The sequence below is a fragment of the Podarcis liolepis genome, assembly GCF_965112155.1.
Source record: "Podarcis liolepis genome assembly, chromosome: 9".
Lineage (NCBI taxonomy): Eukaryota > Metazoa > Chordata > Lepidosauria > Squamata > Lacertidae > Podarcis > Podarcis liolepis.
In genome coordinates, this window is record NC_139564.1 from 582,076 (window position 1) to 609,546 (window position 27,471).

The following is a 27,471-nucleotide window of genomic DNA, read 5'->3' on the forward strand; positions in this document are numbered from 1 at the left end:
TGCTACTGGAAGGAATTTTTTATCTTTTCTCTCTCACTTACACTTCTTTCATGCCCTTCATTCCCCCCCCCTCAAGGGGCAGGGAGTTCCAGGGGTAGCCTCCTTGTTGCAGGAATTTATGTATAGGTTGGGGGGGCTGCCCCTCCAGCAGATCTCATGCACATGCAGCCCATTACCAAAACCAGCACAATCACTTTTGTGACTTGTCCCCACAAAACATTTCATCACAGTTTCTTCCTATCTATTCAAAGGGCCTTTGCTTCAGGATACCAAATGTAAGAATTCACTGATCAATGTATCTATGTACTGGCTCACTGGGAAAACTTCAGAAATTCCTATAGACATGTGAGCTCAGCTCCTCAGCAGCTTCTCTTCCTGAGGGATAATCCCTGGCATCCTGATACCTGAGTGCCAGACAGGTAGCCATTCCAGAAATAACAAACCCAGATGAAGACAAAAGGGTGTGATGAACTTGGCTGGGAAACAGGGAAATGTAAAGATCTCTTTTTGAGTGATGTAGTTTGGGGGGTGTAACATGGGGATTAGCAGCTAATAAAAGTTTGGGTTCTCTTTTGTTCAAGGCTTCCATCTTGTTCCACCTGGTGGCAGGTGGGAGTCCTGTCGCGAGGGTCTTCCATCAAGACCAGGCCTCCTGGCTGCTGTTTTGCTCTGGTCTTCCTGGCCGGTGTCCTTGTTTCTTGTCCAAGGGAGCCCTCAGATTTCTCCGTTAACTTTCTGCAGGATGGGGAGCAACTGGAGGCGTTTTCAGCAGAGCTGCTTCTTTACAGACGCAGATGTTACAAGACAGAGGGAGTCTTGCATAAAGCATCGACCCCCCAACAGGGAACAGTTCTTTGCCGGAGTTCTCTGTTTCTCCCCCAAATGAGAAGGAAAGTAAGAGAGGGCAGGTTTGTGACCAGGTTGCCTGCTGCTCCAGCAGTCCCCACCAGGGGGCAGTGCACAAGCCTGGCAGCGGCTGCGGGGGGCGGGGGGCGGGGGGGGGGTCTCTTGCATCTTTACAATCTCCAGGCTCAGGAGCCACATGGGACACACACACACACACACACACCCCTGCCAAAACAAAGAGGTTTCTTCATTTTCTGATGGTTCATGGACAAGACAAGTGGTCAGCAAGCTTTTTCAACAGGGGGCCGGTCCACTGTCCCTCAGATCTTGTGGGGGGCCGGACTATATGTTGAAGGGGAAAAAATGAATGAATTCCTATGCCTCACAAATAATCCAGAGATGCATTATAAATAAAAGCACACATTCTAGTGTAAAAACACGCTGATTCCTGGACCATCCGTGGGCCGAATTGAGAAGGCGATTGGGCCGGATCCGGCCCCCGGGCCTTAGGCTGCCTACCCATGCATTAAAGAAATCAGTATTCAAAGCATCTGATCACCGTCCTGTTCAGTCGGGTGGCAGTTGCTCAGTGGTGAAGGTAAGGCCCTCTGCACATTCTCAAAGGCATTGTCTCACCCTTCTTGGCCCTTCCCCAGTGGCGGCTGCTGCTCATGAACCTTGGTGGGCGGAAGGCAGGGAGCCCCTCAGGAGAGTTGGAAGGGATGGGGGGGGGGCGTCATTTGGCCCCACCCCTGCAATGCAGGAATATGCAGCCGTATATTCATATATATTTTTCAAAATATAGTCTGCCCCCCCCCCAAGGTCTGAGGGACAGCGGACCGGCCCCCTGCTGGAAACGTTTGCTGCCCCCTGCTTTCATTCATTTGCCCCCCCCCCCCGCCTGTCAGTTCACGGCTCTCCAGGCAGCCGGCACCAGGCAGGGGAGAAAGACAGCTCTAAATTACAGAGTCCAGCAAAAAGTGTCCAAACCGGAATTCAGAAGTAAAGACCGGCTCAGAACAACAGAGGAGTGTCAAATCCTAGGAAAATAAAACGGGATTTGTCTGACGCTCAGAAGACACCAAGAGCTGTTTCCATTGCTGGGCGAGTCTCCCAGAGACAGCAGCATTCCAGAGACAGGCAAGGAAGGCCTCTCCCCACGCAGGACTTTAAACAGGGCTCAGCCCCTCTGGCTGCCTCCCAGCACCACCAAGAGGGGCTCTCCATCGCCAGGGGACCCTGCGCAGAGCAACCTGCAGGCTCCGGGTCTGTCTTCAGGGGCAGCCCCTGCTGCCACCCACGGCAGTAGTCTAGTCTGGAGGGGAGCAGAGCAGGAATGGTGGCCAGGCTATGCCTGCAGCTGCTCTGCCAGCCCAGGATGGAGGGAGGAAGGGGCTCCTTTGTGCAAGGAGGCATATAGATACTAGGAGAGGATCTACCGTATTTTTCGCTCCATAAGATGCACCTAGTTTTAGAGGAGGGAAACAAGAGAAAAAATATTCTGAAAGAAACAGAGGGTGTATTATTTTTGTGGTTCATGCTGTGGCCCCAGACATGGGATTTGACGGTGAGTTTGGGGTAGCCCAATGCAAAAATCCTGAGGATCCAAGGGCTTTTACCTACCCCCTCCCAGGCAGCCTCCACTAGCGTCCCTTATTTCCCTCCCGATCGCTTGCCGATCAGCTGCTTCCTTTCAACACTCCCTTCCCTCTTGTTTGCCTTAGTATCTTTTCCTTAGCTGGAGCAGTTTTTTGCTCCTCCTTTTCTTCTAATTTCTCTCCTTATTTACCTCCCCGCTCCCAGGCAGCCTCCTTTATCTCTAGCGTCCCTTATCTCTCTCCCTGATCACTTGCCAATCAGCTGCTTCCTTTCAACACCCCCTTCCCGCTTTCTAAAAAAAGCGCACAATCTGCTTTTTGCCCCTGGGCAATTCATCTCCAGGGACTACGCATTTGCTCCATAAGATGCACAGACATTTCCCCTTACTTTACCTTTAAAAAGTGCATCTTATGGAGCGAAAAATACGGTACTTTACCACATGATCCTGGGAATCCAGAAAGCGTAAAACAAGGATATGAGTCATTCCCAATATATAATTACAAACAAGCCTCTTCCATATGTACCCTAAGTATGTCTATGATCTCAGTGAGAGACATGAGCTTCCTTTTGCTGGGTAATCTCATTTCTATTCGGTCTAATTTGAGACAAGCAAGATCTCATCTCCCCATCGACACAAAGAAGCCTTTCTACCCATATTCTGCAAATAATTAAAAAAATCATTTTGACACTATACTATGCTGCCCTGAAATGCTCAAATGTTTGGAATGCAACAAGGTGGGAAATGGCAGCTTTTGGCAAAAGGTGAAGAGGAGCTTCCTGGAGGCAGGATTTGTCCAAGAGTGGAAGAGCCGTTCCTCCCTGGGAAGCTGGTCAACCTGCCTTTGCTGGAGATGTCAACACAGCAGCTGGGCGGCTGCCTGCCTGGGATGGCCGTTCAGCTGCTCTCCTTTACTGCAGATCCCACTTTCAGCCTTGGGGGGGGGGTGTTCACTAGATGATCTCAAAGTTTCCTCGGACTTGGAAGGCGGTGGACTCTTCTTCCTTGTAGCATTCCCAAAGCAAGGAAGGATTGGACTCTGATTAATAAAATACACATGAGGCTTGACCAGCAAGACTCTGGGAGGAGTGCGTATAATAATTCTCTCTCCACTCCTTGGCCCAGGTCGTTTTATTCACATAAGAACTTTTTACACAGTGTTCATAAGAATTAATCAGATTTCCTGTGAGCATTTCAAAAAACCCCACGTGGGACAAAGTTAAAGTTAAAACTACAGAGAAACTATTTCCTACTTGAGCGTGCATACATTCTGGGGTAAATAAAACAGGACGAAGAAGGAGGAATGCATTCAGCCAACCCAGAGGTCATAAACAGGAGAGGAAGGATGGCAAGGAAAGATGAGGCCTCTTTATCACCTCCATGCGAAACGATTTCCTGGCCTTAAGATTAACAGAGCCAAGGAAAGGTACATCAAAGCTAACTATCATCTTTCTGACCCAGGATGCCTGGGAAAGCAACTGGCCTGTGTGTTTAGAAGGCTTATCCGTGTCTGTCAGGTGTAGAGAAAGCAGAGGGGCAGAGGCTTCTGGGATTCAATCAGAAACTATTGTCAATGAATCAAACCCAGTCAACGCAGTGCTTTCATGGCGGACACAGTGGCTTGCTTCATTTTTCATAATTCCTCATAGCAATCCCACCTGACCCCCACACTCTGGATCTTTGCACCCCTACGCTTCCTTGGAGGTTTCTCAGCAGAGGTTGGGTGGCCGTCCGTCCTGGATGCTGGAGCGGGGATTCCTGCATTGCAGGGGTGGACTGGATGACCCTCAGAGGCCCCTTCCAACCCTACGATTCTCTGATTCCCTTCCAACTCCATGATGCTACAACAGGAATGATCAGGGAGTGGCTCATTAGCTAAACGTGGTCCCCATATAAAGTCTCCTGATGTCCTGGATGCACCTACCAAAAATGTGCTCCAAGCTATTATTATTTTTAAATAGAGCTCATTCTTGAATGTCTTGCCTTTCTTTTGGATTCGCATCTGAATGCGTCCTTTATTTTATTTTTTTTACTGTTTAGTTATCTGGTTATTGTGAGCGGATTTCATTCTGGCTTTGACAAACGAGACCCAGGGATTTGACAAAAGAATTGCTGACCCTTAAATTGCTGTGGATATTTTCCTGAACAGGCAATTCACTGGCAGGGTGACCAGAGTGGAGGCCAGCAGAGGCCAGAGAGAGCTCTGCAGGGGGCTGGGGGAAAGAGATGGGAGCTGGAATTTGGGGAGGGGGGAAGAGTTAAGAGTTCATAGAATCCTAGATTTGGAAGGACACCCAGGGGTCATCTACTCCAACCCCCTGCCGTTAGTCTGAGGAGGTGGCCAAGCTGCTTGGAGAAGTTTGGCTGACCCCCTGCCCCACTGACCCTTGCCCACCTTAGCTGGAAAAAAAGAATTGGGGAAAACTTATTCTCTGGATCCATTTCAGAGGATGGGTGACCAACTGTCCCTTCTGACTCTACGATTCTCAAATCAAATCAATCTTTATTACGGTCCAGAGACCCAACAAATCAGTGCTCAATTCAGACAGCCTACCTCCAGGTTAAACAAGCATTTTGTTCCAAAGATAGGGTTCATTGGTTCTTGCAACCACCGATAAAAACTTCGCCCCTGCTAATGTTCTAGCGTTTGTCCGGTCTTCCAGTAGGAACCTGACATAGTGAGCCTCTGATTTTCCCGGGAAAGGTACCAGCAAGGGTAGTATCAGTTCAGCCCTGGCTTGCTCGTATTTCGCACAGTGCAGCAAAATATGTTTTATAGAATCCATGTCTTGAGCACACGAGCAAAGTCTGTCCTGGTAGGGAACTCCTCTCAACCTGCCATCCAGGACTGCAGAAGGAACTCTATGATTCTGTAAGACCTCAAAGCGGCCTTGAATGCAAAACTCTCTATGTGGGGCTGCTCTTGAAGACACCGCAGGAACACCAGTCGGTCCAAAAAGCAGCAGCCAGAAATGTTGTTGTTGTTGTTGTTGTTGTTTAGTCGTTTAGTGGTGTTCGCCTCTTCATGGCCCCCTGGACCAGAGCACGCCAGGCCCTCCTGTCTTCCACTGCCTCCCGCAGTTTGGTCAGACTCATGTTTGTCGCTTCAAGAACACTGTCCCACCATCTCATCCTCTGTCGTCCCCTTCTCCTTGTGCCCTCCATCTTTCCCAACATCAGGGTCTTTTCCAGGGAGTCTTCTCTTCTCATGAGGTGGTCAAAGTATTGGAGCCTCAGCTTCAGGATCTGTCCCTCCAGTGAGCACTCAGGGCTGATTTCCTTCAGAATGGAGAGGTTTGATCTTCTTGCAGTCCATGGGACTCTCAAGAGTCTCCTCCAGCACCAGAACTCAAAATCATCAATTCTTCGGCGATCAGCCTTCTTGATGGTCCAGCTCTCACTTCCATACATCACGACTGGGAAAACCAGAGCTTGAACTATACGGACCTTTGTTGGCAAGGTGATGCTGTCTAGGTTTGTCATTGCTTTTCTCCCAAGAAGCAGGCGTCTCTTAATTTCATGACTGCTGTCACCACCTGCAGTGAAAGCTATATTCTTGCTGTTTTTATGACTGTAATTATATTTTAAATGGGGTGCAGGCTGGGGGACCAGTCTGAAATGGCTGCTGAAATGGGATACAAGGGTCAGAGTCCGTGCAGAGGACGTGCTGCCTGCTGGGTGAGGGCGTAGGAGCCCCCACTCTGTTCCTATACTCACAAACACCCCCTTTGCCTCCTTCCTTCACTCTCCCTTGCACCCTGATCCAAGGGAAACAGGAAGCCCTGCAGATATTAATTGCTTGGGCGTCTGTGAAACGATTGTTTCACCCGAGGCTCCAGACCTGGGCTGACCTTGATGCTACAAGGAGTCAACTTTGACCACTGACTGCTCCAGGCCCCTGGATCCTGCCTGGAGAAGACCGAGGGCCGGCCATCCCTCTTACCCTGGGGTAGAAGGGAAGCAAAAGACCCCCGTCTTGCCCGATCCTGGGCTGCGAGTCTTGGAAGACGGGCTCCCTGCCCTGCAGGGCTTTTCTGGCCCTGACTGACTCCAGCTGACGAAGCCAAGGCTGATGGACAGACTTTTGTTCTCTATTTTCGTTCTTACAGTTTCAGTGGAAAATGTTCAATTTGCTGGAGTGCTTTTTGATGTGTCTTGGTTCTTGCCGATTACTTTCCCTAATATTTGCATTCGTCAAAATAAAAAAATTCCTTCCAGTAGCACCTTAAAGACCAACTAAGTTAGTTCTTGGTATGAGCTTTCGTGTGCATGCACACTTCTTCTGTGTATCTGAAGAAGTGTGCATGCACACGAAAGCTCATACCAAGAACTAACTTAGTTGGTCTTTAAGGTGCTACTGGAAGGGATTTTTTTATTTTGACTATGGCAGACCAACACGGCTACCTATCTACTACTATTTGCATTCGTGTGCAACTTTTCCTCCTGTGAGCCGCCTTGCCTCCTGTGGAGAACACCCAAAAAGAGCCAGGGGTGTGGGGCGCAGGCGTCCACCCACTTTCTACGCAGAGGCCGACCTGCAATCACAGCTGCCAGCCAGAGCGGAGCCAGCGAACAGCGGGGCAGACCAAGCGGTGCCTGATCAGTGGTGGCCCCGGCCTGGTGGAACGCTCTGCCTCATGAGACCAGGGCCCTGCAGGATCTGATTTCCTTCCGCAGGGCCTGTAAGACAGAGCTGTTCCGCCTGGCCTTTGGCTTAGAATCTGTCCCCCTCTTTCTTTTTTCCTTTCTCCTCCTGCGATGAGGCTGCATTTTAATGTTTTAATGTTGTATTTTAATCTGGTTTTTAAGTTGTATTCACTCAACTTGTTTTTATCATTGCTTGTTAGCCGCCCTGAGCCCGGCCTTGGCTGGGGAGGGCGGGGTATAAATAAAATTTATTATTATTAGGTGTCAGAAAGAGCGCCAGAAATAGTGTTTGCGCATGCATGCGCGCGCACTCTGGCCGACCGCAGCGTCTGCAGGACCGTGAACTGGCCCAAGCCACAAAAACTTTGCCCACCCCTGATATCGAGCAATGCAGGAGTGCTGGGGCTCCCCTCCCCAGCGCACCCAGTCCATGCGCGGGGGGGGGGGGCAGCTGTTGTGCTGCCTTGGCAGCTTTCGCATTGTCCTGCCAACCTGCCGCAGACTCTCTTGCTGACCAGGCAGGACTGCTGCTCCAGGCAGCAAAGTGGCCCTGCTCCCCCCCACCATTCCCCCCTTCTTCTCCCCAAACTGCCAGCCCCCCTCCCTTGTGCTTGTGTGGGGCCGGATGGAACAAAGAGATCTTGCCAGCCGGGTGCAAAAGGGCCTTTCAGCCCCATGGGCAAGGGGGGGGGGAGTGGACCCAGAGGCCTCACCCAAAGGCTTCCTCCATCGCCTGCCCCATTGCTAAGGCTCAGGGAAGGGTGGATTGGGGCCTCCCCGCTTCTCACAAATCCCTCCCAGCAGCGCTTTGCCGCAAAGGAGGGAGCAGTGCGCTGTGGCACGGAGAATAAAGCGCCAGAACCTTTCTGCCCTTCCCTTTCCCCACAGCCCCTCTCCAAAGCCAGGACCCCAAAGCAGAAAGTGGGGCAGGTGGTCTGAGTGATCCCCCCCTGCTCAGAGACAGGAAGCGCGCACACGCACCCCACCAGCAGGTGCGCCAAGCGCCATTTTGCTTGCACAATCCCGGTCGGAGCACAACAAAGGAGGGAGCTCTTTCTTCCCCTGCCCCTCTCAAGGCAGCTGGGCAGCCTGGCAGGCCAAGGAAGCGAGGGAGGAATCCTGGCAACGCCCGGGATAAGGCAAAGTCCGAGTCACAGCGCACTGGGCGCCAACGCAATCCAAACTGGGAGGAGGCGGCTCAGCGCAGCAGGCCATGGAGGTTCTGGGGAGCGAGAAAAGAGCCTCCATTGGGCTCCTTGGGGAGGAATAATAATAATAATAATAATAATAATAATATTATTATTATTATTATTATTATTATTATTATTATTATTATTTATACTCTGCCCTCCCCTGCCAAGACCGGGCTCAGGGCGGCTAACACCAGATAGAAAACAATTGATTGAAATACTACTTAAAAAAACATTAAAATACAACATTAAAAAACAAGAATAAAATACAATAAAATACAAAAATAAAATACAATGAGGAAGAGATGGGTCTTGGCATTGGGCCTCCGCAGAGAAGTTTGGCGCCTGCCCCCTGGGACCCACAAACCCACCCCAGTGCCCCCTACCCTGAACAAAGCATTATTCAGAAGGGAGGTTTGCACAGACACACAAGAACACGCCAAACAGCGACAACTCATTGCACACGTCTTCAAAATCCAATTGAAAGGGTGGAGTGTCATTCATTCAACCAAGCCGATGGCTTTGATTTGGTGAGGCCAACTTTCCAGCGCCAGATCTTTTCCACCTCCGGTGCCCCCCCCTGTGCTGCCCCCTTGCCCCTTAGCCCCCCCCCCCGGGGAATCCCCTGCCCCACTGGGCTCCGGAGGACAGTGAAAGAGACACAGGCAGCGCTCCAAGCCGAGGACCAGGAGGTTTGGGGGTGGCCTAGCTGGGCATGGTGGTGCCCAGCCCCATAGTTGAGACTGGCATTAAAAGTAAGGGTGCAATATCATTTCAACCCCACGTTGCTTCAGCGGGAAGAGGAAAGCCAGGCAAGTCACTCTGCCTCGTGAGCCTGAGATTGGCTGCATGCAAAGGCAGGGTGGCCTAGCGGTTAGAGCAGAGCATTCCAAACTTTTCCTGGTGGTGACAAGCTTTTTAGACACGTATCATTTCGTGATGCAGTAATTCAGTTTTAATAGCAAACCGGAGGGGAAATGAACCCCTTTCGTGCCCTGACACACTAACGCATCGCGACACACTGTTTGGAAAGCTCTGGGTTCGAGTGCCCGAGTAGGACCTGCGAGAGACCCGGGTTCGAATCCCCCCTCAGCCATGAAGTTCCCCTTGGGGCTCCCTCTCAGCCTTGCCTCCCTCGCAGGGGGCCTGGGGGGGGCAGCCCTCCTTGAGATATAAACGCCCAAATAAATAAACGCATTTGCAGCATCCGTAGCAAGTCAAGAATTCGCGGGGAGGGAGCAAACGGGCATCCAATTTGCCGCAAATCGCCCTGGGATAGGAAACTGATTTGTAAAAATAGAATAAATACGAGAGAGAGACATTGCGCACACTTTTGTGAATCAACAAAATCCTTTAAAAAAATAAACAGGGTAAGGCTGGTATCAGTGGATCAAGTTCATCCAATTCAAATAAATGTGCAATTAATTGTTTAAAAAACAAAAAAACCAATTTGCCCTGTGATCTTCAGGCGAAGCGCGGCGCCTACATTGAACTACTAATAATTAAGAGCAATTAGTAAGAGTAGTAATGGGTATGAAGTCACAGGAAGAAGAAGCGGAAGCAGCAGGCGGGCGAGCGTGCCGCCGAGCATGTGCAGAGCGCGCCTCCCCTCCCGCCGCTCTTTCCAGGCGGGGGCGTGGCCAGGGCGTGTCACGTGGCGGGCGGGAGGTGGGCGTGGCCGGGCGTCGCTGCGGCGCCGGAGGCTCCTTTGTCCGGGCGGCGGCGGGCGGCCATTGGCTGCGCGGGGCGGGGGCGTGTCGGGGGCGTGTCGGGCGCGGAGATAACGGGGCGCCGGAGGCGGCGCGGGCAGAAGGGCGGAGAGCGGCGCCAGGAAGCGGCGGTGGCGCCCGGGATGGGATGGGGCCCCGGAGGAGACGCCCCCGGACGGGCAGCCCCCCCACGGGCCGAGCCTCGCCCTCCGCCCCGGGGGGGGCCCTGAGGACCCGCGACAGCCGGGCGGAGACGGTGAGCGGGGCGGGGCAGGCCATCGGGGGGCTGGGGGGGGAGGGAGGGAGCTGGCCGCCGCCGGGACCCCCCCCCGCCGTCCTCCCCCGACGGGTCTTTGTCTTTGTCCTCCGGGCTGCTGCACCTGACGGGCACCCGCCTGCCCTCTGCCTTGCTCAGCTGCAGCTGGGGGGCTTTTGGGGGGCTCTTCTGGGGGGGCGAGGGAGCTGGCCGCCCCCCCTTCCCGCCGCCGGGACCCCCCACCCCTCGCCCGACGGGTCTTTGTCTTTGTGCTCCGGGCTGCTGCACCTGACGGGCACCCGCCTGCCCTCTGCCTTCCTCAGCTGCAGCCCCATGGATCTGGAACTGGACTATGAGCGACCCCGCCCCGCCATCGGGGGTGCTTTGGGGGGGAGGGAGCTGGCCGCCCAGCCTTCCTGCCACCGGGCCCGGGTCTTTGTCCTCCAGGCTGCTGCATCTGATGGGCATCCACCTGCCTGCCCCCCTTCCCCTCTGCCTTGCTCAGCTGCAGCCCCATGGATCTGGACCTGGGCTATGAGCGCCCCACGACCCCACCCCTGCCACTGCCCCTTCCTGCCACCGGGACCCCCGATCGCCCCACCGCCCTCTCCCAACGGGATGGGGCGTCTCCGCGCGGCTCTTTGTCCTCCGGGCTGCTGCACCTGACGGGCACCCGCCTGCCTCCCCTTCCCCTCTGCCCTCCTCAGCCGCAGCCCCATGGATCTGGACCTGGACTATGAGCGCCCCAACGTCGAGACCATCAAGTGCGTGGTGGTGGGCGACAACGCCGTGGGCAAGACCCGCCTCATCTGCGCCAGGGCCTGCAATGCCACCCTCACCCAGTACCAGCTGCTGGCCACCCACGTGCCCACCGTCTGGGCCATCGACCAGTACCGCGTGTGCCAGGAGGTGAGGCGGGCCAGGGGAGCCAGGGAGACCCTTGCCCTACTCTTCCCCCCACCCTCCCGCCACTTCCTTTGTGACCCACCTGTCCGTCCCCCCCCCCGTGCCCACCCATAGGTGCTGGAGCGCTCGCGGGACGTGGTGGACGAGGTCAGCATCTCCCTGCGGCTCTGGGACACCTTTGGCGACCACCACAAGGACCGGCGCTTCGCCTACGGCAGGTGAGGCAAAGGGGGGTGGCGGCTCCCCAGGTGGGCAGGGACAGGTTGAGTCGGAAGGGACCCCCAAAGCTCATCTAGACCAACCCCACGCAATGTAGGCGTTGCAGTGAAAGCTCCAGTGTCAGAGAGCCTGCCACTTTCCATGTCCCTCCTACGCTGACTGGCAGCCCTCCAGGGAGGCAGCTTTATCTGGAGTGGGAGGGAGGGAACAGGCCTGTGCCCCCTGGCACTGGGAGGGCAGGAGACCCACGGGAGGTGGAGCCCAGCCTCCTCCCACCTGGGACCTTCGACATGCCAAGCACGTGTCCCAGGCTGGGTCTGCTGCAGCCGGTCTCCCTTGCAGGAGGGGTTGGCCAGAGAGAGGGGGGTCTCTGGGCATGGCACCCGCCCTCCCTCTCTTGGGCATCTTTCTCTGCCCCCCCCCTCATCTGAGGACGCGGGGCCAGGCACGAGCAGCAAGATTTGAGGCCTGGGGGTGGCGGGCAGGGGGCTGGGAAAGGAGGGTCTTGCAGCCCTCTGGGGGAAGGGTCCGAGGGGGCTGGCTGGCTGGCTGTGGTGGTGATTTCTTGCATGGAATCGTGGAAATGGAAGGGACCCCCAAAGGCCATCTACCCCAACCCCAAGCAGTGCAGGAATTGCAACGGAAACAGCCCCGACAGATGGAGAGGAAGCCCTCTCCCCTCGCTTTGCATGTCCTGTGCCTTCCACTTCCGGGTGGGTTGCGCTGTCCTTTGGCCTTCCTGGGTTGGGCTTGGGGGGGGGGTTGGTGTTTCACCCCTTCCCTGCTCTCTGCTGGCCCTGGAAGCCGGCCTGGCGTCCTGCGGCCTCCGACTCACGTTCTCCACGTTCACAACTTGGCCGCTGAGCCTTCCGAAATTCTTGAGGGGGGGGAGGCCATCTCCTATTTCACATCTTCCCCGGAGACTGCGGCCTCTTTCTCGCCAGGAGCCTCCTCCCGCCCCTTCCCCAGGTGTAGAGAAAGACCCCCTTCTCCACTTTCTGTGGATTTTCACCCTTGGGCTCCCCTTTGGCGGAGCAGGTGCTCCCTGGCTCAGGCTGGCAGCTGCAAGTTGGCTGGGCCACCTGGCCCTGTCACTCTTGCTGCAGCACGAGGCTCTGAAACTCAGGGTTGGGGGTCTGAGCCCCACGTTGGGCGAAAAATTCCTGCATTGCAGTTTCTCGAGGCCCCTTCCCACTTGGAGGTCTCCCGGCCCCATCAGCAGAAAGTGGGCACCCTGGCTTCTCCATGGGCGATATGCCAGCGGGGCTTGACCGCTCGCCTGCCCTTTATCCTTCCGAGTCCTGGCTCTCCAGCCCCTGAGCCACGTCACGGGGCTCTGGGAACGGAAATCGCGGGCTCTTTGCCCTCGGCCGAGTGCCAGTCTGTGCCAGCGGTGGTGGCCTTCACCCGCCCGCCTTCTCCCCCCGCAGGTCGGACGTGGTGGTGCTCTGTTTCTCCCTGGCCAACCCCAACTCCCTGCGACACGTGACCAGCATGTGGTACCCCGAGATCAAGCACTTCTGCCCGCGAACCCCCATCGTGCTGGTCGGATGCCAGCTGGACCTGCGCTACGCTGACCTGGAGGCCGTCAACCGCGCTCGCCGACCGCTGGCCAAGTAGGGGCACCAAGACACACCCCATAACGTCCTCGGGGCTGTGTGCCAAACGAGAGACCCCATTCTTGGGGGTCTGGTGAGAGATGCCCCCCAGGGGTGGGTCTGCTAGGAAACTAAGGAGGTTTAAGCTTCACAGCCACTCATTCCACAAGTGTTTAGCTCACATTGCTTAACAATTTTACTTTAACAAGTCCAGCATGTACAGTGGGTGCTTGGGTTGCGAATGTGATCCGTGCGCTTTGGCACATGCATGACCCCCTAAACCCAGAAGTAACCCGTACCGGTACTTCTGGGTTTTGATGGGTCCGTAACCCGAACAAACACAACCTAAAGCGTCTGTAACCCGAGATATGACTGTACATATATAACATTTCCCTAATTTTCACCCCCATAACTTGAAAACTATGGGGCGCAGGAAACTTTTACTCACACATGTGAGATAATCCAGGACAGCAGTTTTAATCAAGATCTGAGAAGCAGTAGTTACATTTCTTTTAAAAGGGTAGTGGTCTGTCACTGAAGATGATGGCAGGGGTTTTCCAGACCTTGTTCCTTGCTGCAAAGGGGCCCCCACAACAGTTCAAGCGTCAGGGCCCCCGAAATGTAGGCCTGCCCCTAATCCCGCCTTGTCCCCTAGAATAATTGGGCAGGGGGACAGTCAGAGTTGGACGAGGCTTTGGGAGACCTGGGTTCGAATCCCCGCTGAGCCGCAAAGCCTGTCTGTGAGCAGTCAGCCGCTCTCACCAGCCTCGCAGGGTGGTGGTTGCTCTGAGGACAAATGGGGAGAACCATGTGCCCCCCCTTGGACGAAAAAGGTGGCAGAGTAATGCAAACATTGAATATGATTTGGTGCTTCCCCTGCTTTAGCCCGGAGAGGCTCTGCCTGGCATCCCTTTGTCCTCAACCCCCTGCCCTTTCCTCTCCTCGCCCCCCAGGCCCATTAAACCGTCGGACATCCTTCCCCCTGAGTGTGGGCACGAGGTGGCGAAGGAGCTTGGCATCCCCTACTACGAGACCAGCATGGTGGCTCAGTTTGGCATCAAGGACGTCTTTGACAACGCCATCCGCGCCGCCCTCATCTCTCGCCGCCACCTGCAGTTCTGGAAGTCCCACCTGAAGAAGGTGCAGCGCCCGCTGCTGCAGGCGCCCTTCCTGCCCCCCAAGCCGCCCCCGCCCATCATCCACATCCCGGAGCCGGCGCCCGGAGAGGGCAGGGGCCCCGACGCCCTCTTCCGCCAGCCGCTGTGCGCCGACGTGGTCTTCTGCCTGCAGGGGGGCCACCGGGTCTTTGCCCACCGGGTCTACCTGGCCACGTCCTGCTCCAAATTCTACGACCTCTTTGCGCTGGACTCTCCCGAGGCCGCGGGTGCCAAGGAACCGGCGGTGAGGACTAGGAGCTTGGATGCCGACATCCAGTGTGGCTCGGCGGCCGCGGCGGCGGCAGCTTCTCTCCGGGCCTCGCAGAGCGACGACCCCCTGCGCTTGGGTCGGGCGCCGCGGGCGCTGGCGGGCTGGGGCCGGGGCTTCGTCAGCATGCGCCAGGAGGCGGTGCGCGACCCCGTGACGCATCGCGAGAAGCCCATGGCGGCCGTCTACCTGGACGGGCTGGTGCAGGCGGGGCCTTTCCTGGCGGTGCTGGAATACCTGTACACAGGCCGGCTGGAGCAGCACGGGGCCGACCTGATGCAGGTGGCGGCCATCGCCGAGTTGCTGGAGGTGTTTGACCTGCGCATGATGGTGGCCAACATTCTCAACAAGGAGAGCTTCATGAACCGGGAGATCACCAAGGCCTTCCACGTCCGGCGCGCCAACCGGATCAAGGAGTGCCTGAGCAAGGGGACCTTTGCAGGTAGGAGAGGGGCAGAGGGGGCCGGTCTGGGGTTGGGGGCTCAGCTGGGCAGGAAGGGAGGCAAGTCTCCGGGGAGGAGCGGCTGGAGAGAAGAGAATTGCAGAATTGTGGAGTGGGACCCAGGGGTCATCCAGTCCAACCCCGACACTGGGAAGTCCCGTGACAGCTGTGGCAGCCATGAAGGGCTGTCCCAGGCAGGGCCGGATTGAGGTTTGATGTGGCCCTCAGCTACTGAATGTAATGGGGCCCTTTATATGTCCAGCTGTCCTTTGTCAACAACAAATTGTTGCTGTTTTTTGTGTTGGATAGATGCTCTATGGTAATTTATGGACCATTTGCATATAACAAAATATGTAGTGATTGTTGAACTGAAATACAATTAAGAACCAGGGATATTTGAGGGAGCAGGCGGGACCCATGACTTACATCACAGGAGCCGACACAACACAAAACACTGCTGCTGTATGTAGGTTTTATTTTATTTTTTATCTTCTATTTTGGAAATGTACATCCAGTTTTTTCTCCTTTAAATATTTTTGGGGGCCCCAAGAGAGTGGGGCCCTAAGGCATAGCTTGTTTAGCTTATACATCAATCTGGCGCTGGTCCCAGGGCAGACGAGGCAGCAAGCCACCATCAAAGATCCGAAGCGGTGTCCGGTCAAATGTTAGGAAGACCCTTTTGAGGATCGGAGCTGGGTGACTGTGCAACAGCCTCCCCGGGGAGATGGGCTGTCCCTCGTTGGAGGTTTCTCAGCCCAGGTTGGAGGGTCGTCTGCCAGGGGGTTCTTTAGCCGTGACTCCTGCATCCAGCGCTCCGAGAGGAAGCCCCCCCCTGACGGCCCCCTTTCTCTTCCCTGCCAGATGTTGTCTTTGTGGTCGACGACGGGTTGGTGCCAGCCCACAAGCCCCTTCTCCTGGCCGGCTGCGACTTCATGGTCGCCATGTTTGGGAGCACCTTCCGGGAGAGCTGCGCTGCGGAGGTGAGGAGTGGGGGGCAGTGGGGTGGGGGCCCCTCTTGGGGTGGGAGTTTGAGCCTTCAGGGAGGTTGCTGGCTGGGCATCCTTGGGGTGGGGGAATTTCGGAGGCCATTTTGGGGTATTTTTTTATGTGCTTAGAGCACATCTATAGTCCGCTCTTCAGCCCCAAAGGCTCCCAGAGCAGCTTCCGTACGATCAGAGTCCCTCCCTGCAGGCTGATAACCAGTGAGACACAGCACACAAAGAGGAAGGAGCAGGGAGGGAAGAGGAAAAGCTAAACTTCTAAACAGTTTGTTTATTTTATCTCAGGAAACTTATACGTTGCTTATTGGGGGGGGGGAACGATAAGTGTTTTGTAATAAGCTTAAAACAATAAAATTATCACCAAAAGATTCATGGCCATAAATATTCAGACAGTTAAAACCAGACTAGAATAGACAGAAACCAGTTAAAACACTTGTAAACTTTCTAAACATCTGGGTAGGCTGGTCTGAATAAGCCGAAAGCAAAGCCTGATATCAAGAGTTGCCACACTAAATGTTCTCCCAGATGCGGTGGGGATATTGTGTGGCACCTGTAAAAGTGCCAGTCCCACAGATGTGGGGAAAGGCGATCTTGCTGGTCCCAGGCTTCCTTTATATGCTAAGATTAACACTTTGAACTTGGCCAGGAAGCAGATTGGCAAGGCGGGCAGATCTCTGCACACAGGTGCCCCACAGTGACCTGGCGTTGCGCCAGCCAGCAATTGCTCTGCAGTATCCTGCCTGGACTGCGGCTTCCGGATCCAGCCCACACGGAGCGCCTTGTGCCCCGAATGACCAGCTGCCACGGTTCTGGGGGCAGGAGGGGCCGGAGAAGGCTGCCCTCTTGCACCGGAGCGGATGCCGTGAGCTCTGTCTTTTGGCTCTCCTATGGCTGCAAGGGCTAAGGGTTGGGGGGGGCACCTTCTGGACGGTGCAAGTCTTGTCCTGTCCCCTTGCCAGAGCGAGCCCCACGCAAGTGCCTGAAAGCCAGGGTGGGAATGCACTTCTGTGGCCTGAGCTGGTGCAAAACTCCCTCCTCTTGGTGCCTTGTCTTTCCTGGGGCAGCTGGAGTCACTGCGCATGAAAATACCGTATTTTTCGCTGCATTAGACGCACCTGGTTTTTAGAGGGGGAAAACAAGAAAAAAAATATTCTGAATGAAACAGTGGATGTATGATTTTTGTGGTTCGTGCTGTGGCCACAGACATGTGATTTGACAGTGAGTTTTGGGTAGCCCAATGCAAAAATCCTGAGGATCCATGTGGATCTGTGCTTTGTAACCACGTTTTTGTGCCGTTGCGGCTCCACAAAACAGTGGATGCCGGGGTTTTTTGTGTACAGGCTGTAGCCATGAACATGCTATGTGATCTGATGGTGAATTTGGGGTGACCCAATGTAAAAATCCTGAGGATCCATGGGCTTTTACCTCCCCTCCCCCTGCAGCCTCTGCTAGGGTCCCTTATCTCTCTTCTGATCCCACTTATCAGCTGTTTCCTTTCAACACTCCCTTCCCTCTTGTTTGCCTTAGCTGGAGCAGTTTTTTGCTTCTCCTCTTCTTCTAATTTCTCTCCTCATTGATTTAGTCTTCCTGTTTCCCCCGTTTGCAGTCTTTACCTCCCCCCTCCCAGGCAGCCTCCTTTATCTCTAGCCTCCCTTATCTCTCTCCCCAATTGGCAAAAAATTGTTTCAACACCCACTTCCCTCTTTCAAAAAAAAAAGCACGACTTGTTTTCCTCCCCTGGGCAATTCGGCTCCAGGGACCACACATTCACTCCATAAGACATTTCCTCTTACTTTTTAGGAAGAAAAAAGTGCATCTTATGGAGCAAAAAATACGGTATATCTTTTCTTGCCACTGGCATGGCGTGAAGCCCTGGGCTGGGGGGGGGGTGGCTGTCCTGGCAGCTGAGCCAAGAGCCTGGCGGGTCAACAGCATGGGCTGCGGACGCGGGTCAAGCTTCTGACCGAGTGTGCGCCCGTTGCCAGGCACCCGCCTTCTCACTGCATGGCAAAGGTGTTGGTGGGGCGAGTCCTGACCCCCACCCCGTGCTCTGCGGCCCCCAAGCTGGGCCCAGGCCTCTTTCGCTCCTGCGCCCGACCCCTTTGGCAGCAGGGAAGCCAGCTGGCTGCTGGAATGTGCTGCCCCAGCCAGGAGCTGCCAGGGCCTGAGATAAATCGGGCATCTCAAAAAGAAAGGGTCACGGGGCTCACGAGGGGCCGGGGTGGCAGCCAAGTCCCTCCTGGCGCCACCCTGGCCTCCCCCCGGCCTGCCCAAATTGGTCTTGCTTCCGTCTTGTCTGGGCTTCAGAGGCTCTTTTGTTCCCCTTTGGGGAGGGGGGCTTCAGCCTCTTACCCCGGCTAACTGTAAAGTAGCACGGCAAGTGCCTCTGAGCATGTGTAAAGGGGCTCTTTCTGGGTTGCTGGTGGAAGCAGCTTCCGCCCCCCCCCCCCCGAAAGAAATCTCCCAAGTCCAGGGAGGAGCTGGAGGGCCGGGTGGGGAGGTTAGGAGGGGGCGACTGGGGGGCAGCGAGGGAAAGCGCTGGGTTGGTGGGGGTTGCGTGACTTTGCCCAGGAGCCCCCAGGACAGGGACAAGAAGAGAGCAGAGGCCTCATTATTTTTATTCCCTGAAGTTTATGCACCGCCTGATTGTAAAACGAAACGGAAAAGCAAACCTCAAGGCAGTTTGCAAAAAGGTGCAACAATAAAGTGAGGCTTTTGCAAAGCTAAAATAACGACAGACGAAAAGCATGACATCTCGCAGGGACTCTCTCTCGGCCTCTGGGCAGGCTTGTCTTCCAAACCAGAATATTTGGCCCTGGAGGCGCCTGCTTGATCTCAAGTGGCAGGGAGTTCCGGGTGCCACCCGCCCAGTTCCTGTAAATGCAGAGCTGGTCTTGCATGGCAAAGATCTATGGGCAGAAGGCCCAAGTTGGAGGGTGGGGGGCCAGGCCAAGGCAGCTCCTCCAGAGACCCTTCTGCCCCCCCCCCCAGGTTGCCCTGCCGGGCACCAACTGCGCATGCCTGCGGGCCGTGCTGGAGTTCCTCTACACGGGCCTCTTTGTCCCCACGCCAGACCTGGACGCCATGGAGCTGCTGGTGCTGACCAACCGCCTTTGCCTGACCCGCCTGCAGGCCCTGACCGGTGAGTCCTTGGCTGGGCTGGACCCGGATGTGGGGGGGGGAGGAGGAGGGGCTCCCCCCCCCGCTCACCCATCTGGCCGCTGCTGCCTCCTGCCTGGAGGCCGCTTATGTAAGCTGCCGATAAGATAATGAGGCTGTTTGTTGGGGACGCAGCGTCCCTGGGATCAATGAGTCCCCGAGCCTGGATGGCCGGCCAGCGGGGGGTGGGGCATTAGCGTCTCGCTGGGGGTGGGGAAGAGAGGAAATGGAAGCAGGGGCCTCTTTCTCGCTTGCCCTGTCTGGGTTCTGGGGAGCAGCGATGGAGCCTCTGAGCACGTGCAGAGTGCAGGGAAGAGAAGAGAGGAGCACAGGGAGAATGTGCTCTCTTTTGAGCCCTGTCTAGGAATGCCTGGGTGGGTTCTGGGGAGGGGCAGGGGAGCCCCTGAGCGCACACAGAGTGCATTCCTGGGTTTTCTCGTGGGTGAGGCTGCCTCTCCCAGTCTGAGGCCCTTTCCTGGTCTTCTCCCCAGAGCAGTACGCAGTGGATGAACTGGTCCATGCCAGCCTGCAGAAGGTGGAGATTGACGCCCAGGTCATCCTCTACCTGGAGATGACGCAGGTATTCATTATTGTTGTTGTTGTTGTTATTGAACTAATTAAACAAATGAATACAACAGAATTAACAGAACTCTCCCCCTGGGGGGAAAAACAGCACAGTGTTAGGCTGGAAAAGTTCTTGAGGCCATTAGGAAAAATCAAATGTCACGTTGTATTATGGAAAGGGAATCTTGTGCCCGTATTTGGAATGTAGAATTGGAAGGGACCCGAAAGAGATTGCAGCTATTAGCTGCAAAGAAGATAAATTCAACCAAAGCAGAATTTTCGCAGGGTCCTCCGAGCCGTTTGCAACACGCAATTTATGAGATGTATTTTTCAACTCTGCGTGTTTTTTAATAACAAATTGGAAGTTGCCAATCCATTGGGGTGGGGGGCAGCTGAGGTTCTGCCAGCTCCCAGCGTCCCCGTCTGGAGAGCGGAAGCCTTTTAGCGGACGCAGCTGCAGTGAAGATGGAACGAGACCAGCCTTTGCGGGGTAGAGCCCTGGGTGTGGGTGTCTGCCCTGGGGGGGTTCTGGATTCTGCCCCTGGGAACATGGGGTGTCTGAAGTCCCCCCCCCCGATGTATTTGCTGCCAGGACCGAGCCTTCTGCATTCACAGCCCTGCCACTGAGCAAACCTCTCTGCCCCTGGCATGGAGAATTTTGTGGCTTGGAGTCATTCTCAGAATCGAGATAGCGGGCGGATCAAGGGAAGGCACAGATCCGCGCTCTCCTGCCTCGGTCGGAGCGCTGTGTCCAGTTCTGGGCACCGTAATTTAAGAAAGAAATAAGATACACAGGGCTCAGTTGGTTGGCGTCTTCTGCTCCAAGGCTGCGGGTTCAAACCCCATATGGGGCAGCTGCAGAGTCCTGCCTTCCAAGGGGGTTGGTCCAGATGACCCCCAGAGTCGCTTCAGGGATCTTTGGAGATGGGGTGGGGGCCGTGCATGTGCTTTTGTGCCCCTCACCGTTGCCCTTCTCCTCCCCCCGCAGTTCCACAACGCCCGCCAGCTGGCTGCCTGGTGCCTCCACTATCTCTGCACCAACTACAACAGCGTCTGCCGCCGCTTCCCCCGCGAGATGAAGTGCATGTCTCCAGGTAGGCCGTGGGGCAGGTGCCTCTGGGCATGGGGGAACCACTGCCTGGGGGGCGGCACAGCTCCTCTGCTTGGGGGGCGGCCCTCTGCCCCGGGAGGCAGGAGTTGTGGTTCCTGCATTGCAGGTGTGGGGCACTAGACGAGGGAAGGTATGTGGGGCTGCCCTTCTGGGGGGTGGCGGGGTCTGTGTTGGATGCCCCTGTTGGGATGCTGCCAGGGAAACGGGGGCATCAGGCAAGGCCCCCAGCTGGCTCCAGCCACCGACCGGCAGCCGGACGATCACCTGTCTCCCTTGGAACAGCATCAATCGGTGACATGAGCCTCAGATGTGTTTAGAGATCTGTCTATCAGCAGAGTGTGCAAACCTTCTCACAGCAGAAGAGGCAGACAGAGCCATGTATTTTACAGCATTTTTTCCCCTAAAATCTTTTTTTTATTAGTTTTCACAATATTATAGACAAACAAACATAAATCATAGCCTTATTGAAAATTACAGTTATTAACTTTGTTAAGTGACTTCCTCGCTTCCCCTTGGTTGAATTTCATTGCATGTCCTTTTAACGGTTTTCCAAATCCCAATTTTTATGAAATTTAACTTAAACATTAACATCCTTAAATCTTCACCTTATAGAATTAAACATATTAATTCATCACTTAACATAAATAAAATCCTAAGCCCATTAAGTATCTGCAAGCTATTTCCAGTTAGTTCAACTCAACAAATTTAACTAAGTAATCATTAAATTTATTCCATTCTTCCTGATACTCCTCCTCCTTCTGGTCGCGGACTCTTCCGGTAAGGTTGGCTAGCTCTGAAAAATCCATCATCTTCATCTGCCATTCTTCTATTGTTAGTAATTCTTGGGTTTTCCACTTTTTAGCTAACAAAATACAAGCAGCAGCTGCGGCATACAAAAAGAATTCTGTATTTTACAGCATTTTATTCAGCAGCAGGGACAAAGGGAAGAAACATGTTTGCTTCCCTTCGTCTCCAGCAAAGCAGCAGCAATGCAAAAGCTATATGCAAAACGGAAGTTCCCAGCAGACTGTGCTGGAAATGCAAACAGGCATGTGACACACAACAGCCGTGCCTGTACCCTTTTAAGGTGGAATGGAACTAACAGCCCCATCTCCCTGTCTCTTCCCCCCCCCCCAGAGAACCAGGCCCACTTTGAGCGCCACCGCTGGCCCCCGATCTGGTACCTGAAGGAGGAGGACCGCTTCCTGCGCCTGCAGAGAGAGCGCCAGCTGGAGGAGGAGGTGCTTCAGAAACAGCACCCGCGGCGCAAGTGGTGCTTCTGGCGCCCCCAGCACTCCAGCCCCGTCTCCTGAGCCCCCTCCCCACCGGGCTCCCAGGGGGCCTCGGCCGAGAGGGGAGGGCCTCTGCCTTGTTTACAAGCCCCCCCCCCCAGCCTTCCTGCCAGCTCTGTGCCTCTTGCCACGGCTGCCATGCCTTTCTCTCTCTGTGTTTACGCCCTCTGCCCTGCCCCACAGAGCAGGCGGGCCCCTAACCAGCTGCCTCTCCAGTCGCTACCTCTGACCTTTGCAGTATTCTGGGGGCGGTGGGGAGGTTTGGGGGTGCAGGAGGAGGGGGGCGGAGCTGCTACGAATCGGGGTTGGTCTGGACCCAGCCCACACGGGGCCGGCTGGACCTGGGGTTTGGGAGCAGGGTGGTGTTGTGTTGGGGGTCTCTGAGCCGCGTGGCTGTAGGTTGAGAGGGGAGGGAATAGTGGGGGTGGGGGTGGGAGATTTGCATAGGAGGGGGGTGCATGAGGGGGTGGCAGGAGCCTTGGGCCCTGCGGGGGGTGTAATGGGGGGGTAGAGTTTCTTCTTCTAGTTGTAGGAGCTGCTTCCTGTCTGTGCTTGTCTGCTGGGTGGGGGGATGCGGGCGGGGGGAGCGTTGGACCCCTCCCCAGGCCGGTGCCTTGGACACAACGCGAGCCTCTTCTCTGGACTGGGGGGGGGTGAGGTTGCAACTCCCTCCCCCCTTTGCCTGTCCAGCTTGGTGCATTTAGGGAGGGCTGTGGTCAGCCCATCGCCACCCGGCAAACCTGCACAACCAAGGTTTTTTATACTTTTTTCTACGTGTTCCGTTTCCCCCTCTTTCTCCCCGAACCTCAGCCAAGCACAAACCTAACCCAGGGTGGGGCCGCCTCTGGCACTCACCGTACAGAAGGGCTTTGGGGGTGCAGGGGGGTCCTTTGCGGCCCAGGCTGCATCTGCGTCTCTAACCACTGTGAGCTGAGCCTTGCCGCTGCGACCTTTCTTACACACTTCAGTATTGGACTGTTTTAACCTTTTAATAAAAGCCTTTTGTATCGTGCTCCTGCGAGAGTGGGCTGCCGTGGCGTTATTTATGACGCTTGACAGTTGCACCGTCTGGCCCAAAGAGCCTGACAGCTGAACGGACAAAGAAACCCTCGCCTAATAATAATATTTAATTTTTGTAACCTGCCCAGCTGAATGTGCAAAACATCAAACGTTAAAAACTTCCCTATCCAGGCTGTAGATGCAGTAAAACCAAAGGGGGGGGGAATACATTGAAAACATCCCACCCACTTCTAAAAGGTCACAGGCCTGGTTCTAGAGGAAAGCTTTTGCCTGGTGCCTGGTGAGTCTCCCTGAGCAGAGCATCCCCTAAACGGGGCCACTGCAGAAAAGGCCTGTTCTCGTGATGCCACCCTCCAGGCCTCTGGTGGGGGGGGGGCGCACACAGATAGGAAGAAGTGGGGATGACTTTGAGCCTTTCTGCAGAGGACAGAAAAGAGACAAACAGAAGAAAGCTGCTTTTCTGCTCCTGTGGAGGGTAGAACTTGAAGCAGTGGTTTAAAGCAGAGCTTTCCAAACTCTGTGTCGCAACACATTATTGTGCCGGCTGCAGTGGGTCAGCCTGTCTTGCAAATGCTCCCTACGTTTCTCCAGGGGCTGGAAATGGGTTAGTTTAACCTCTGGTTAACCTGACTGTAGCCTTTACTGTACAGTCATGCCTCATGCTACGTTTGCTTCAGGTTGTGCGTTTTCAGGTTGCATCCCGCGGCGACCTGGAAGTACCGGAAAGGGTTACTTCTGGGTTTTGCCACATGCACAGATGCGCAAAATGTCACCACACGTGCGCAGAAGCGGGTTGCGCTCTTTTCAGGTTGCAAACGGGCCTCCGGAACGGATCCCGTTCGCAAGCAGAGGTACCACTGTGTTGCAAAATGATGCTGGTCTGAAAAGTGTGTCGCCAGCGTGAAAAGTTTGGAAATCTCTGGCTTAAAACTTACGCCAGGGGATTCCGACGACACATCAGGAAGGAAGGTGGCAGCCTAAGCAGACGTCGGATGGCCATCTGTCAGGAATTCCTGCATTGCAGGGGGTTGAGCTAGATGGCCCTTGGGTGCCCCTGCCATGATCTGCCTTTCCAGCTGCTGGAGGGGAGGCAGGTGAAGAGAGGCCTTTGCAGTTGAGGATGGAGGAGGAGGAGGAGGAGGTGGATGGGGGGGTCTTCCATCTCTCTTAAGAGCCATGCAGTGAGGCTGCCCCTCAAGTCAATGAAGCTCTGCCATGTTTGAGAGGAACAGGAAGCAGTGGGGGTTCAGCCTACACTCGAGTAGGACCCTGGCAGAGACACATGCACGACTGGCATGTTCCCTCCCTCCTGGTCGATCGTTCGGGAGCTTCAAAAGCTTTCTTCTGCCCGAACATCACAGGGACCGATGCCAACAGACACCGGCACACTTAGGGATCCACAGAGTTTGCGCAACTTGCATAACAGACCTCAGCAACTCAGCATTTTGGCTAATCTACTTTATTTACATATCAACACACACGGAGCACTGCAACATGGCTCCCTCTCTCTCTAGCATCAGACAGCAAAGAGGTGAAAAAACCACAAAGGAGAATAGTCCCACTTCACGGAACACAGTAACACAAACATCCTGTCTCTGTCACTTCCCACTCTGTGGAGTCAAAACATATACTGTCATGTGATGGACAACAATCCCATGACTGCAATCATGGAGCAGGAATTCTAACACAGCTCCCCCTGCAGCCATTCCTGCTTCCCTCTTCCCCTCCGCATGCTTGTTTGGAAAGTGGGGGCAGGAAGGTTTTTCTCCCTCTCTCAGAAGACCGGGACTCCTGGACCGCCCAAGGAAGCCAAAGGCTGGAAGAGTCGGGACGGATGAAAGGAGCAGTGGAACTCCTGCCTGCAGGAGGCAGCCACGCTTCTGAATATTGCCTGCTGGAAACGGCAGGAGAGGAGAGAGGATGTTCTTTGTGCGCATGACAGCATGAGTGGCTGAAGCCCTGCTTGTTTATGAGAACGGGGCTGGACTAGATGGCCACTGGGGTCCCTTCCAACTCTGCAGTTCTGTGGTTCTGTGGCCTCATCCAGCAGGGCTCTTGTATGAAAGGGCATGCAGAGGGGAGTCGGCCCCCATGGGTGCTTTGCCCGTCTGCATTCCCCCATTTTTCTAGGGAGCAGGGTCTCTGCTTTTTGCCTTCTCCAGAAGCCCTTCAGGCTCAGTGGCAGAGGGAAGAGAGAAATCTTGGCTGGGGCTGAAGTCATGAGTGCGTTGCTCCATGGAGCACCTGATTTCCCTTGGCAAGCTGCCGCCTCTTCTGGCCCTGGGGGGCTTGGGCTGGAGTTGCAGAACAGCCCAGAGAGGAGCCCCTTCCCCAAGGCTCCTCCAAGCAGCTGCCCCCCCCAGGCCCCTTGATGTGGGCAGAGACGAGAGGCCCCTTGGTTTGCAGGAATCCTTTGCTGCCATGAGCAGGGCAACGGCCTGGCCGCCTCTAGAAGAGTCCTATAGGAGGAGGAGGGGGCTGCCCAAAGGCCTGTGCAGGGAGAAATGTGATCGGAGCCTGTTTATAGCTGGCCTGGCTGCTTCCAGCCCTGCACGCTGTTGCAACACTCTGCCAAAGTTGGCATTCCTCCACTTGCACACCAGCTGCCCTTGGAGTTTGGCCCAGAGGCTCTTCGGTGCTCTTCTGTGCAGCCAGGAGGGAAGCGCTGGGGTCAGAGGAGTCCCGTCCCCTTGGTCCCCTTTGACCACAGGAGGAGGTCACCTGGGGGGGGGGGAGTCCCTGGAACGGCTGCTCCTTCCCCCAGTCTCTCCCCTGGGGAAGCGGAGCAGCAAGACCAGCCTAGATGTCCCCCCACTGTAACCTGAGAGGCAGCGACGTTGCTTAAAGGAGCCACAGGGCAGAAGGGCCATGTTAATGGAGAAATCTGAGGGCTCCCTTGGACAAAAAACAAGGACACCAGCCAGGAAAACCAGAGCAAAACAGCAGCCAGGAGGCCTGGTCTTGATTGAAGACTGTTGCAACAGGACTCCCACCTGCCACCAGGTGGAACAAGATGGCAGCCCTGTGCAAGAGAGAGCCCAAACGTTTATTAGCTGCTGATCCCCATGTTACACCCCCCCCCAAACTACATCACCAATACATCATGGTTACATCATGAAAGGGGAGATCTGAGCATCCTGGACCCTGCCCCATGGTTCTCCTTGCCCTCCACCAGACACCCACCAAGTGGAACAAAAGAGATCTTTACATTTCCCTGTTTCCCAGCCAAGTTCATCCCACCCTTTTGTCTCCATCTGGCTTTGTTCTTTCTGGAAGGGCTACCTGTCTGGCCCTCAGGTATCAGGATGCCAGGGATTATCCCTCAGGCAGAGGGGCTGCTGAGGAGCTGAGCTCACAGGTCTAAATGCATTTCTGAAGTTTTCCCAGTGAGCCAGTACAGAGATACATTGATCAGTGAATTCTTACATTTGGTATTGTGCAGCAAAGGCCCGTTGAATAGATAGGAAGAAACTGTCAAATCACAAAAGTCACAAAAGTGATTGTGCTGGTTTTGGTAGTGGGCTGCATGTGCATGATATCTGCTGGAGGGGCAACCCCCCCCCCCCAACCTATACATAAATTCCTGCAACAGTCATCTGCCAAAAGCAATGTCAGACACAGGAAGGGGCTGTTTTTTTCTCTGGCAGTTATATGCATTCCCATTTTGCAGCAGGGTAAAAGAAGAGCTGCCCAAAGTCCTGGAAGCCCAAGGCTGAGCTGTGACTTGCGCTGCACTCGGCTCGCACTCCAGTGGGCTGGCAGCTTATGCCAGGGTCTGGTTCTGGGGATGCGCATTGTTTTGTTGTTTAGTGGTTTAGTCGTGTCCGCCTCTTTGTGACCCCCTGGACCAGAGCACGCCAGGCACTCCTGTCTTCCACTACCTCCCGCAGTTGGGTCAAACTCATGTTAGTGGCTTTGAGAACACTGTCCCACCATCTCGTCCCCTGTCGTCCCCTTCTCCTTGGGCCCTCCATCTTTCCCAACATCAGGGTCTTTTCCAGGGAGTCTTCTCTTCTCATGAGGTGGCCAAAGTCTTGGAGCCTCAGCTTCGGGATCTGTCCTTCCAGGGAGCACTCAGGGCTGATTTCCTTAAGAATAGATACGTTTGATCTTCTTGCAGTCCATGGGACTCTCCAGAGTCTCCTCCAGGGGGTGCGCATGCAGAGGCCAAATGGGGCACAGCCAGGAAACCCCCCAGCCGCTCCCAGCATGACCATCCCTACAGGTCTGGGGTGGGCCTTGCCCTCTGCCTCACATACAGGCCTCTGGGAAGAGGGTGTGAGGTCTCAAAATTGCCCTTTCTGACTCCCCATTCATTCGTTTTCCTGCCTCCCATGCAAAGCTGCAATGGCGCAAGTTGTGAGACCGCCGTATGCACACACACACACACACACACACACACACACACACACACACTGTGGCCGTGGCACTAAGAAGCAAGAGGCATTTTCCCTTTCCAAAACCAGACAAATGCTTCCACGCCGGTGCC

General features: G+C 55.1%; 1 protein-coding gene and 1 long non-coding RNA gene across 3 annotated transcripts in view; both read left to right on the plus strand.

Moving 5' to 3' along the window:
- Positions 1–537: 537 nt before the first annotated feature.
- The window catches only part of LOC310686075, a 46,388-nt gene continuing 19,454 nt past the window's right edge, over positions 538–27,471 (plus strand). The window contains exon 1 of the long non-coding RNA XR_014515707.1: positions 538–620. This is a non-coding gene — a long non-coding RNA (uncharacterized lncRNA). The remainder of the gene's footprint in view (positions 621–27,471) is intronic.
- Positions 10,085–22,983, plus strand: LOC310685796 (rho-related BTB domain-containing protein 2-like). 2 transcript variants are annotated; one of them, XM_083458739.1, is made up of 10 exons: positions 10,085–10,245; positions 10,953–11,154; positions 11,266–11,369; positions 12,801–12,986; positions 13,922–14,835; positions 15,697–15,815; positions 18,828–18,978; positions 19,487–19,575; positions 20,548–20,653; positions 21,808–22,983. In XM_083458739.1, the coding sequence occupies exons 2-10, from the start codon at positions 10,963–10,965 to the stop codon at positions 21,981–21,983; spliced, it is 2,037 nt and encodes a 678-aa protein (XP_083314865.1). In that variant the 5' UTR covers positions 10,085–10,245; positions 10,953–10,962; the 3' UTR covers positions 21,984–22,983. The 2 variants fall into 2 exon arrangements, 1 of the variants encoding a protein (XP_083314865.1); XR_014515544.1 differs by lacking the exons at positions 18,828–18,978; positions 19,487–19,575; positions 20,548–20,653; positions 21,808–22,983 and adding exons at positions 16,012–17,253; positions 17,443–18,316 and having other exon boundaries at positions 10,092–10,245; positions 15,697–15,942.

Bases quoted from the DNA above. Each gene is read 5' to 3' on its own strand.
- LOC310685796 (XM_083458739.1), top strand. From the start codon at position 10,963: ATGGATCTGGACCTGGACTATGAGCGCCCCAACGTCGAGACCATCAAG. The intron at 18,979-19,486 runs GTGAGTCCTTGG...TCTTCTCCCCAG, and splicing joins CCGCCTGCAGGCCCTGACCG to AGCAGTACGCAGTGGATGAA. The intron at 19,576-20,547 runs GTATTCATTATT...CTCCCCCCGCAG, and splicing joins TCTACCTGGAGATGACGCAG to TTCCACAACGCCCGCCAGCT.